Source organism: Dipteris shenzhenensis, chromosome 27 (genome assembly GCF_047967505.1).
Source record: "Dipteris shenzhenensis isolate YYH24624 ecotype China chromosome 27, Dip_SZ_1.0, whole genome shotgun sequence".
NCBI classification, from domain to species: domain Eukaryota; kingdom Viridiplantae; phylum Streptophyta; class Polypodiopsida; order Gleicheniales; family Dipteridaceae; genus Dipteris; species Dipteris shenzhenensis.
Genome location: NC_141622.1, coordinates 28,638,158 through 28,650,893, shown reverse-complemented (window position 1 = coordinate 28,650,893; position 12,736 = coordinate 28,638,158). Strand labels below are relative to the sequence as shown.

At 40.7% G+C, this 12,736-nt stretch overlaps 1 protein-coding gene across 1 annotated transcript; it reads right to left on the bottom strand.

The window, feature by feature from the left end:
- Positions 1-364: 364 nt before the first annotated feature.
- Positions 365-6,500, bottom strand: LOC147884125 (monosaccharide-sensing protein 2-like). The gene is made up of 5 exons (XM_087398334.1): positions 6,303-6,500; positions 4,190-4,756; positions 1,547-2,580; positions 1,271-1,458; positions 365-1,162 (listed from the first exon to the last, which is right to left on the bottom strand). The coding sequence occupies exons 1-5, from the start codon at positions 6,379-6,381 to the stop codon at positions 688-690; spliced, it is 2,343 nt and encodes a 780-aa protein (XP_087254460.1). The 5' UTR covers positions 6,382-6,500; the 3' UTR covers positions 365-687.
- Positions 6,501-12,736: the final 6,236 nt, after the last annotated feature.

The window sequence follows — 12,736 nt, the reverse complement described above, 5'->3', positions numbered from 1 at the left end:
ACCAACTTGATGTGATCTGGACAGAATAAGCCCCACATTATTGCCTCGGTTCAAAATTTACAAAAGACCAAAGCTGTAAGACATCAAAAAAGAAAATAGGCAACACTTGCCATCAATGGATTTACTTTGCGAGGAAGGTTATACGCCTCAAGGAAGCTCTAAATCCACATCACAGCCTGAGTCAAAATTTTATTAAATTTAAAATAGAACAAACCTTGCAATCAAGCATATATTCAGAGTTTCGCTTTGATAAGGAAAGCTATATACTCTAAAGCCAATCCTTGGGCTAGAATGTGGATAAAGACTGCAATAATGCCTTATCTAAATTACATGAGACATCATGCTTCTTCTCCTTTTAGCTTTCTGGTAAATTTTGCAAGAGATTCAAGATTCCATTGAAAATCTTCTGTGTGCAGAAACAATGAATAATCCTCTCAATACTTTTCTGCAATATTCACTCACGCAAGAGACATGCCCAGCTTTCTTAACTCCCAACACTTCGTTAAATGTGCACACGGCTCTTCATGGAGTCCTAACATTTCCAACAAAAAGAATTGATCAGGTAACTGCTAACTATCATTCAGCTCTTCAAGCCCATGTCAGAAGAGGTTCCACTGTGCTCCATGTTTGTTTCCTTTGCCTCTCAGTTCAGCAACAACCATCATCAAGCAAGCTTTGCACTACATCTCAAGTTTCCAGCTCCTTCTCTTTATCTTCAAACTCCATTGCTGATTTCTTTTTCCCGGTAGCAGACATCTCGAAAAACTCAACAATGACCTCTAATGGCATTCCTTTTGTTTCTGGCACCTTTAGGAACACAAATATCCAGGCTATGAGGCAAAATGCTGCAAAAAAGCCAAATGTTCCTGCAATACCTATGGAAGCATCCAGGATGGGAAACAGTTCAGTCACCAAAATATCTGTTATCCACATAGCAGCTTGACAGATCCCAGTGCACACTCCCCGTACCCTTGTTGGGAATATCTCGGCACACAACATATTTGGAATAGGGCCAAAACCCATGACAAAAAAACAAACATAAACAATTACACTCATGACTGACACTGTGGCGAACACTGCATCGCTCGAGGGAACAAGATTGATGATAATCAAAGCCAGTAAAGCTATCACTAAAATTGGGAGAGTGAGTAGGAGGATTTTCCTGCAGTAAGACACAGGCCAGTATCAGGTCCCTATAGAATACTAGAACGGAGAAGCTGCAAGAAACATTCTACAGCATTTTTATAGATGCATTTATATCTGAACATACCTCCGACCCAATACATCCATGAGCCGCATCGCTATCACAATGCAAGGAAGAGACACTAAATTGGTAGCTGCACTCGCTAGAATAGAAGCAGAATCAGATCCGATGCCTATTTGGGTCAGTAATACATCCGCGCCAGACTCCTGGAGTATTTCTGGTGTGAAATTGAGGACTGCATTTATTCCACCGAACTGTTGAGAAGACACCTTTTGTTAGTACACACAAACAATTTGATGAATTTGACAACAAAAATTTGGCTAAGGTGAACTGTGTCATTACCTGCTCAAGAATTTGCAATACAACCCCAACTATAAGAGCCTGTCTTACACCCCCTTTAAGCAGATTAGACCATGCTGGCCCTGTTGTGGCTGTTGCTGATGGATGCACAAGTGCAGGACCGACTTGGTTTTCCAAATTTATATCCATTCCATATTGAGAAGTCCTGCTCACTAAGGCCGCAGCTTGAATAGGTTCCACTTCACCTACTGTACTACCAATACGAGGCAAGGAATATGTGGAACCAATTCGAGGTCCGTCTATTGGAGTTTCCTGAAACAAAAAAATTCTTTTCAAACTTCCCTGCTCTGGTTTGCCTTCTGACCCTTCAGGGCCTGTCCATTGCCAAGCTAATTGCCAGCCTCCTCCAATACCCGTGCTGCCTACAGATGCTTCGTTTTGAGAAACAGTAGATGAAAGCCCCTTTCTGTCCTTCGTTCCTAGCCTTGATAATGAACCTGGCCTAGACATAGATTGTCCATTGATAGAATCAATTCTAGGAAGATGTGATTCTTCCAACTGATCACTCCCGTGCCTCGAAAGTAGAGGGCTAGTCAGACTCTCATCCAATTCTCCAGCCATTTCGTCACCAGAATAATAAGCATTTGTTTCTTGTTCCCTCTCTCCAGTCTCTTCATCCCATCTTTCATTTTTCACATCATCAAAAGGTTCAAATTGATGACCTAGGGCATTGCTATGCATGCTTCCAAACCCAGGAAAATTGTCAGCAAATGTGCTCTTCAAACTGCCCATCAAGGTAACCATGGGGTCCATGAGAGGAATGCTTTGAAGACGGGGGGTACCCTGTTGAATCACGCTTGAAGGTCTTGACAGAAACGCTTGGGAGCCAGTTACACTGGAGATGGGCTTTGCAATCCAAGATGATCCATCTTCCGTAGCAAAAAGTTTGATGGCTTCCTCTCCATTGGCAGTTGGATCCTCTTCCTCTTCAATCACATCAGCAGGTTGGATAATGTATTCTTCCAAAGAAGCATCTGCTCCGACACCCAATCCTTCTACCAAGAGGGCCATCTCTCCTGACCAAAAACGAAAAAGAACCATTTTAACCACAAAATTGTTCACCCAATCACCTAATCTGTAGGTTCTTGTGATTATAGGATACCTCTCAATGGTAAGCTAGCAAAACAGATAAAAGCCATCTCTCTCTCTCTCTCTCTCTCTCTCTCACACACACACACACACACACACACATTTTTGAAATCCATTTGGCATTATATTACTTAGAACAGTCCCATGTGCACGTGTGCTTTTGTGTGAGATCCATGTATATATATATCTAGATGAATCCAAAAACATGCCCAAACTCATATGACCTCTAAAAATACAACACATGGTGCAGCTTTCATCTCACAATAGTCACTTACAAGATTGAAAACCATTAACTCCATCACGCATAGCAGGGACTAGCTACTACAACATCGCCACTGACATCATCAGCGACCAACAGTGGGTGTAGACCATAGTATAAACATATGCTCTCACACATACAAATCCACACACCCACATATACTTGTTCATCTATTTATACAAATGTCTCCGTACTGAGTTTCTGTCAGCACTACAGAGGTGAAGGACAGACTCAACTGTGACAAAGGCTAGCACTAAAGGAGAAGGCTAATCAATAAGTAGTCCACATTCTCTTCATTGAAGCTACATCTACTTGTGAAGACTAAAATGAAATTTCTCCAAAACGAGCATCTAAGAAAAAAAATGCTTAGACCGTCTAGCTGAGAGGGCAACGCACCACTTAAGATAGAAAGAATCTATATTACAAAAGCAGTTCCACGTGCGTGCACGCGCACACGGAGATCCGCTTTTCTCTTCATGGGGGGGCACATTGAGCTACTTCCTTAATGCCAAGAGCTGAGGCAGGAATCTGGCAGGCACCTAGACCCGCATATGCTCCTATATATCCACACAATTAATGCAAAACGAGGGCCTGGACTTCGCGTCTGGAGTAAAAGATCTCCAACAGCCTTCTATAGTAGTCTAGCCGTTGTCTTTGTCTTTCTCATATGAGGGCCCATACCTGGGCATTGCTTTCCTAATGTGACACCCCCTCTAAATGACCTGGATGTGGATCGAATTCCATACATATGATGAGGTTCTGCATTTGCTCATGGTAAAACCTTCATGAACAAATTCTCTTTACTGGACAGTAACTAGCTCAAGCCTCAACTTCCTCATCATGTATAAGAGACTTCAAGAAGAGACTTCTGAAAGAAGAAGATATGTAGGCCAGTTGGTACTTTGCAGAACAGATTCCTAAACGTATCCATTTTGATTTGCTGGCCCCTTGTTGCTTCTAAACCCCTTTTCTCCGCAGTTCAATTTTCATGCCACATCCAAAGGGGAAGCCTAGGAGTAATTTAAATCTTGTCACTAATAAAGCAGAAATCCATACAAGAACCGCTCTTTACTGATAATAGGTACATGCATCACTAGCAAGAATGTACATCAATTTATGTCTTTTTCCCCCGTTTATTGATCTGTACAAAGGAGGATTTGGGGAGCCGAAAAAAGAAAAACTTAAGCCCAAAAACTCACTTTCAATGCCATCAAAAAATTATCAACAAACATCAAAAAAATATTTAAAAAGAGACATGAAACTTCACAATGTCACACCTGATACATCTTCCCTGTTGCGAAGCCGTTGTAGAACCTTCCTAGCCTCTTTTGTTCTACCCTTGCTCACAAGCCACCTTGGAGACTCAGGAAGGTAAAAGAATCCAAGAGCTAAATAAATGAGAGAAGGTATGAGTATAAATCCAAGCATCATCCTCCAACTGGGACTGCTGGTGAGAGAGAACCCAAAAACCATACAGTATGCCAGAAACATGCCTCCTGTGCCTAAAAGTTGTGGAAATGTGTTCAACTGGCCACGAATTTCTGCTGGAGAAATTTCTGAAATGTACATGGGTGCAACTGTCACAGCTAATCCAACCCCAATACCATCTATTAGGCGGGCCACCAAGAGCATGTACACATTTGGAGACCACAACATAAGCAAAGAACCGATACAAAAGATTGTAGCTGATATGCATAACATTTTGCATCGACCAAGCCAATCTGCTCCTGGCCCTGCAAATGTAGTACTAATTGCAGCACCAACAAGTGAGGCAGCTGCAACAGAACCTTCAAGAACAGGCTGTGCATCCAAATTGAACTCTGGTTCTATATAGAGCAACGCTCCTGCAATTTAGACACATCAGACCAGCTATTCAAATACAGGAGAAAGGTGACATTCCCTAATATAATTCAAAACCAGTGAAATACAGGAGATGGAGGCGGGTAGATGAAAGATTTTAAGAAAACAAAGGGGTGAGATTGTCTGATGTATGTTGAATCTTTAAATGTTGACAATATGATAAACAATGTTTAACACCTTGGTACTGAAGAATTATCATATATTTTTTGAACCATCAAGGAATCTTCTAGATTATGAGGATGAGTTCTCAAATAAACAATTTAGAGGCTGCCAGATTTAACTCACAGGCCCAGGGAACAAATAATATAGTGGTGTACCGTCCTTAAATCTCTATCAAAGAAGGATTTTAGAAAAAGTAAAATTGAGAAAATCAAAGATGACTGCTTTATTATATGGTTGCCTCAGGAAACCCAAGTAATCTAATCTTTCCAAGCTTCTCCTTCATGTGAGAGTGCTCTATTATATGGTTGCCTCAGGAAACCCAAGTAATCTAATCTTTCCAAGCTTCTCCTTCATGTGAGAGTGCTCTATAAAGATGAGCAACTGTGTGTGTCTATTTTACGTCTTCCACACATTTCGCATAATTATGGTTCCCAACGGACCTCCCTATTTCACATCAGTCTCGTTAACTAGCCAATTAGGCATTACGATTTGAAATGCACAAAACAAGAAAAAGTTAGATCTTTCAAGTGAGAAGAATAAGGGAAGTTCCTGAACCAATGGAGGAAAATAATGCAGTGCTGATAAGCTAAAAAAGCTAAGAAACACAAGCTGAGCGAGCAAAATTTTTGAGCCAAGGAACAATTTAAGACATATAAAGAAATTGTTCAGCCCAGAGACATCTATTGGGGAAATTCATTTATGTTAAGGCAATCAATTCCATTTATTATAAAGATAGTAAACGTCGTGGGGAAAATTGAAGTATACAATCAATGCCAAAGGACTATAAAAGGAGGACCGCTAAAGAACAAATCCTTCAATTGTAGGCAGATTCTTTGTCTAAGACCTCTCCTATTCCAAGGACATTTCCTACAATTGTATGCAGAATCTTTGTCTGAGACCTTTCCTATTGCAGGGGAAGAGCGGATCATAATATTGACTTTGGTCGTTGTGACAGCCTTTGAACTTATAAAGAAGAAAATATCGGATGCGAAACGTTATGCCACATAATAAAAAGGAATCTAAAAAATTGTTGATGCAGCACTGGCATCCTTTATTTGATCGGCCTATTGGATAATGTATGAAGGCGCTATTCATCTGAACAACTCAAATTCCCCGTTGTTCTGGTGCAGACTGCGCAACAAGGACAGATTAATTCCTCTCTTACAAATAGAGTATCGGACTCGAACTATCTCGAGGAGATTATTTATCTGATAACAACTGCCCGGGCTTTACACTAGAAAACAGGTGGCATAGAAAACTTAAATCGGCGCGTCTGTATGCGTCACGAGGCAAACTGGAAGAGAGTACTGCGCTGCGCGGAGAGCGCAAAAGAGACGCTGAAAGAGCACAAAGTTTGGGAGATCTTGCCAGCGAGAGTGGCACTGTCCCATCCATTGAGCAGGTTACCGAATGCAGCTGCGGCGGCGACAATCTTGGTGCCTCTCATGCTGGCGGGGAGGTCCAGAAGGCGAGCGAATAAGGAGGTAAGAGTCAGCAAAGGAGAAGGCGCTACAAAGAGTGCAAAGGAAGGAGAAAGATGAGCTTGAATTGGAGCTTCGTGAAGATGGGCGGGAAGGGGAAGAAGGCGGGGAAACAGAGGAGGAGATGGAGATGGAAGCTCAAAAAATGAATGGAATGAAAGAATGAAGCTCGAGCTCCGTCAAGATCTACTCAAGAGTGGAGGGGGGAGGGGTGGCAAGCTCGCTAATTATATTTTTACCTCCCTAATCCCTCCCCTAATCACTATCCATTAATCCCCCTTGCTTCCCCTTGTTTGTGCCTCTCAGCATTGCATCTGCTCCCCTGCCTTTCAATCTACTTTCATGATGTCGGCAACACATGCTAAATAGTAAATATCAAGTCCACCACTATCTGTCTGGCTCATGCTCAAATGAGGCGGACACAACTGGCAAACACCCACCCACAACTATAGCTATTCATCGCTCTGCAACCCACACGCGCTCGTTCTACTCCGAATTCTAACCTTTCACCAGACCGATGGGGATGGTGGGTTGCCAAACAGCAACAAGGTCCGATGATTTTGTACCAAGCGGCAGATGAACACCCCTTTGCAAGTCGAGCATCTGCCTGGTCTAAACCCAACCTTACTCATCATCACAGTAGCCCTCAGAGATAGCAAGGTTGCCATGCAATCCTCTCTCTCTCTCTCTCTCTGTGTCTCTCTCTCTCTCTCTCTCTCTCAATGCACATGGAGTCCACATTAGTTACCACTTGGACTCCACTCTAGAAGTCAAGAGTTTTGAAGCTTATCAACCCTTGTCCACTCTCAAGCATCATAGTGTCCTCGGAGAACGTGATGTTGGTAACGTATCATATGATAGAAGAAGTTGTGAGGTACAAGGCCTAAATTCATCAAAAGCCTCAAAGTTTGAACATGGGCACACTGACCATGATGGAGACTTTGCAAGAGAAAATTCATTCCACCTTGCCTCAAATGCATAAGGCAACACCTCGATCTAAGGGTAACCCACACTTTTTATTGAAGGTTCTTGTCTCTAGGTGTACATTCTCCCCTTCTACACATTTTTTTTTCCTCTTTGCCTTGAATGGCTATGGTTGGCCACATTGGAGGAGCGCCCCTTGTATCTTCCTTTTTATCTCTTAGTGGTTTCAAGGAACCCATAAGCATTCTCATGTCATAGAATCTGTGTTTTTTTTTTAAATGGTGAAAAAGAAATGTATTCAAAGAAAAAGAAAAAGAAAATTACACCTTCTCAAGGCCTTGAAAGCCACCCAAAATTTGGGATAGTAATTCAACAAGTTCATTGTAGTGCCACTAACGTTTTCAAATAGGTCTCTAAGCTGTCATGGAATCTATGTTGATCATGCTTAGCAAAATGTATGGACACCCGCTCTCACACATCCATCTCTTCCCACTTGCAATGATTTTCATGTAGCTTTTTCACTTACCACTCAAAATGCCATGTGTTTTGAGGTGAGTCGAGCCTCCAAAGCAATAAAAGGCGAAGCATTTTTTATGCATCTTGTTTTAAACTAGGACAACAACCATAATCATAAATGGGAATAGCTTAACGTGTAAAGTGTTGATACAATCCATGTGTTACCCTTAGATACCAACAATCACTCATGTTGCATGAATAAAAAAGGGAGCCACTAACAAAAATCTCGCTTTAAGCTTTTATAAGAATAAAGAAACTCAAAGTAGTCATTTCTCTAGTGGAGATTTATCCCTTCAACAAAACACACTAAGCTCTTTAGAGAACATGCTTAGAAGCTACGTAATAGTAGTCATTTCTCTAGTGGGAATTATCCCTTGAGCAAAACTCCTTCAATTCATAGAGCTCCTCCCCTTTTGAAGCAATTATTGATGAATGTTCTCCTCCTAAAAACGTTCAGACACCCATATGGTTAAAGGAAGTATATAAGGCATTTGGAACATATGACTTGTGTGTATAGCCTTGAGGTGACATGTCTAGGATGCGAGTCCATATCTGCATTTAAAATGTAAATGTCCAATAAAGTTTCAGAAGCGTCATATGGCAATTGAGGCTTGAGAAAGATGTTTCTCCTATGCAGTGTATTTTTTTAATTTTGTTGGCGTGATGGTGTCGTTGTGTAGATCCATGCAACCAAAAGCCAACTTCTTGAACTCAAACCCCAATTCTTGCCAGCAACACTAGCATGGATCACTCTTCTAGGGCTACCACACAAATCCAATTTTCTATCAAACGCCTCTGTTAATGCACGCACGCAACACACAAATGCTGAGGGGATGGTCATACATACCCCTTGATTCGAGAATCTATGATGTCTTCCAGCTCGAGTGAGCAGTCACATTCACCTTTAAAACTTGATTTTTAAATTAGACCAAGAAATCACTTCGGCAACAAAGCCCCTGTTCCAAAGGAATGGTGCTGATTCGAGCTACTGGTTTGTAGCATTAAATAGCACCTTGTTGCACCCTCATTGGTGCAGCTGAGAGCTGCCAATGGGAGGGAATAGCTGCACTTATTAACCGAAGCAAAAGAGCACCGTGATGATCCAAATTGCCCCTAACCAAGTCAGGCTCGGATGCGGGACATGTCCCCTAATGCTCTTATTTTGTGTGCAAATGAGATTAGATTAAAGTGTGAAAAGGAAAAAGAAAAGTATTACAGCTGGCTTATTGCTAGAGGCCAGACTTGAGCTTTGACTTGAGGTCGTGTTGAAACCTTTAAAAAAGTCTTGATTCGTCTTGCGTTTGTCCGACGTGGCAGGCCGTGGAGCCCGATAAGCCTGCCACGTTCCAGTCTGGACTCTGCGTCGCTGAAGGCAGGCACGTGGCGGAATTTCTCGCGCCCATTATAGCAGGTCCACGTGGTAAAGGGTTCGCCTCCCGATGTCCGAGGAATCTTATGCTGGCGCCCCCGGCTCATCCACGTGGCAAACCTTTGCGTGCCAGCGTAGCCTTGCGTGTCACCCTGTCTACCGTCCACGTAGACTGCCGTAGTACAAGCCTTTCCCTCCACCTACACATGTTGCATTTGTGGAATGTCCCCCAAGTCTTATGTAATATGAAAGCAGGAGAACCGTACACACTTTACCGCACTTTTAGGAGACTCCATAGAAAGTTCAAAGTGCACAAATGACCTGCGCTGCCGCCGCTACCACTTTCAATTAGGGCCATTGGATGTAACACAGATCCAAGGGCTACCATTCCTTCGCTTTTAGATCCATTGGATCTAATTGCATCCGATGGCCACAGATGCCTTTACTAATAATAAGCTACCCATGCCGTTCGATCCGACGATCCAAATGAGGCGCTCTATTTGTGCCGTCAGATCTACAACCCACCCTACGGTCATAGCCTCCCCACGGCTCTCCACGTGGCAGAATGCGCTCTAGTCAGCCATTCTGGGTCAAAAAGCGACCAAAAAATAGCTCGCGGCTGTCGACTGCTCACCATTTTTAGGCCACTTTCCTTCTCGAAATGGTGTCCCTTGGCACATTCCCCTATACATGCATGCCTTTATACTACGTCACTTATCAATAAAGCAACTATGTGTTGTCCATACTATGCAATGGTGATCTAGCAAGAATGTACAACTAATTGTTGACTTTTCACCTTCCCCTTGACCAAAGTGACTCACAAATGCCCATGAAGTGTAGTTTCTGACTTGTGTCCTTCACATATGACAATTGACGGTCCATTGTACCTTTGAGTACTTGAAGATCCTCTCTAGCAATTTCTAATGATGCTCAAATGGGATTTCTAGAAATTCGTTGACCAAGCGTGTTGCAAAACTAATGTTTGGTTTGGTTATTGCCATTATGTAAATCAATTTGCCAACTTCTTACCATTATAATGTAGTGTCTTGGAACTGTTCACTCTCCATCTTAATAGTATTTTGGTCTATTTCAATTGGATGGCTAACAAGTTTACATTTTGGCATATTGAGCATTTCATCAATGTACCTTCGTTGATTGAGAAAGATCCCATCTTCATTCCTATTGATTTGAGTGCCCAAAATCCAATGTGACAAATCCCCCATGTCAAAGAGCTTACAGAAGTCTACTTGATCTATCTTCTCATGCTATTGTCTACAGTGCTCAAGTCATCCACATGGTGCAATGATTATGAGATGTCTCATAGTCTTTTTGACTTGATCTATGCATCGATCTTGCTATACCAAAAGAGCATGGAGTGAGTGGCTTTTAAATCATAAATTGGTTCCTTCAACTTGTGTGCCGTGTGTTTGTTTTCTTTAACCTTAAAACTCAGTCACTGTTGCATGAGCATTGCATGTAAATTTTTTCCTACAATCTACATTAAAAAAAGATGATTTGACATCCATCTGATGAACCTACAAGTCCAACGTGCATGCGATCGATAATAATAAATTGATTGTCTTCACTTTGATCCTTCGTACAAAGGTTCTTGAAATCCACTCCTTACTACTAAGAGCAATTTTTAATAAATTTATCTTGCCTTTTATCTTTCCATTGTGCAATACGTTTGACCTTGTAAATCCATCTGTAACCAACATTGTTCTTGTTTGGAGGTGGTTCCACACTTGTTCTACATGATGCCTCTTAGTAGCTAGAGGTAGTAGAGGAGTAGGGTATTGATACCACATGTTAGGAATGGGAGTGAGAGGATAACACCAAAATGTGGAGATACATGAGTTGTGTAAAAAGAATGACCAAATTAAGAATGCATGCTCTAGGGAGGGAACCTCCCAACTGAGCGAAAAATTTCCCCAAGGGGTACATCCCTCTTGCTTGGATTGAAACTGACCTCAGTTGTGTATTTGACTTTCTGAGTCAACGAGTAGAGATGTAAAGAATACTCTCTTGGATATTCATCAAGTATTATCATGGTCAAAAAAATTATTCAAGAGATCTTAAGCTCTCATTAACCAAGAGATAATGACTTTAGCCAATTCAAAACTTATGCAAGAATTTTATTCTTATCCTGTACCAAGAGAAAGTACAATACCGCATTAATTCATTGCTTATGTTATTATGGTACAGATCCAAGCATTATATTTGTCATATTCCTCGATATCTATATTGTCCCATACCGGTATGATATTGAGAAATAATAACAAATACAAAGCATAATTCTTTTTCCTTATGATGTGAGTAACAATAAGTGACACATACTATTGTGTGTTCAATAGAAGGCTATATGTATGTCATTGTCTAATCACATGTCAAAGTTTCTAATTTAACTTGGTAGCTAGTAATAATCCAATATGTATTTTCTTCAACTGCTAGAAAATACATAGAAGATATTACCTGACATACCAACTATTTTTCATTATCTATAAAAGCAATTTTGTAAAGATATTTTCTTTAACTGCTAGAAAATACATAAAAGATATTATCTGACATACCAACTATTTTTCATTATCTATAAAAATAGTTTTGTAAAGAAATTACTAGAGCAAAAATCTTGCCAACGAACAATCATGCCTTCCCGCTTGCTTAGCAAAAATGTAATATGCTTTTTCTTCTCTTTAATTTTCTCCAATTCAGTTTACTTTAGCAGAACACTTTATCCAAGCATACCATATGTATCATAATATGATAATTTTGTTATCTACAAACAAGCTAGGATTGGCATCTACTCAAGCAAGCTATGAGGATACAAGCCCTCTAAGTAATTATATTTCTTATTTCATACATACCACACGTTCTCATCCTTATCAATGTACATAATCATGCTTATTTAATTATAAAAAACTCTTAGCTCACCTAGATTATCGTAGATCCTATAGAGGCTATCATATTTATTCTCCTTTTCATGATATTTTAATATGATATATCACTCTACTTCAGATTCAATTATTCCCTTCCATCGCCATACCATTCTTTCTTGTCTCTATATAGTACTGAATAGTAAGAAAATATGGCAAAACAAAAATATGGGAATAGATATGTATCTCCTTTGTCCTTCCAAATATTTGCTTACGTGGTTGAGACACAATCAACTTTTCTTTTGGTTCTTGTACAATCATCGGTCTGATAACTTTGTGGTTCAAAAGAGATTCCTCGCAGAGCCTCTCTTTCATATTGACTTCATCATATGCGACATTCGTCAATAGTAGGTAGTGAAAAGAAACAACTAGAAATTTTTTACCTTAAGTCAGAATATAGTGATCCAACCTCTTAAAAGAATCGACACATACCCTTTGAACAAGCCAGTGTGAGCTATTTTTGTCAATTGCAATTGTAGCATTGATTTTTGAAGCATCTTTGATAACTTTTGCATATGAACTCAAAACCTAGCAATCAAATAGTCAAAATGACTCGAGAAAACCATGTCGCTCGCCTCC

Coding starts and splice junctions, on each gene's coding strand:
- LOC147884125 (XM_087398334.1), bottom strand. CDS start 6,381: ATGAGAGGCACCAAGATTGTCGCCGCCGCAGCTGCATTCGGTAACCTG. Junction 4,757..6,302: donor GGACAGTGCCACTCTCGCTG/GCAAGATCTCCC, acceptor TCTAAATTGCAG/GAGCGTTGCTCTATATAGAA. Junction 2,581..4,189: donor CAACAGGGAAGATGTATCAG/GTGTGACATTGT, acceptor GTTTTTGGTCAG/GAGAGATGGCCCTCTTGGTA.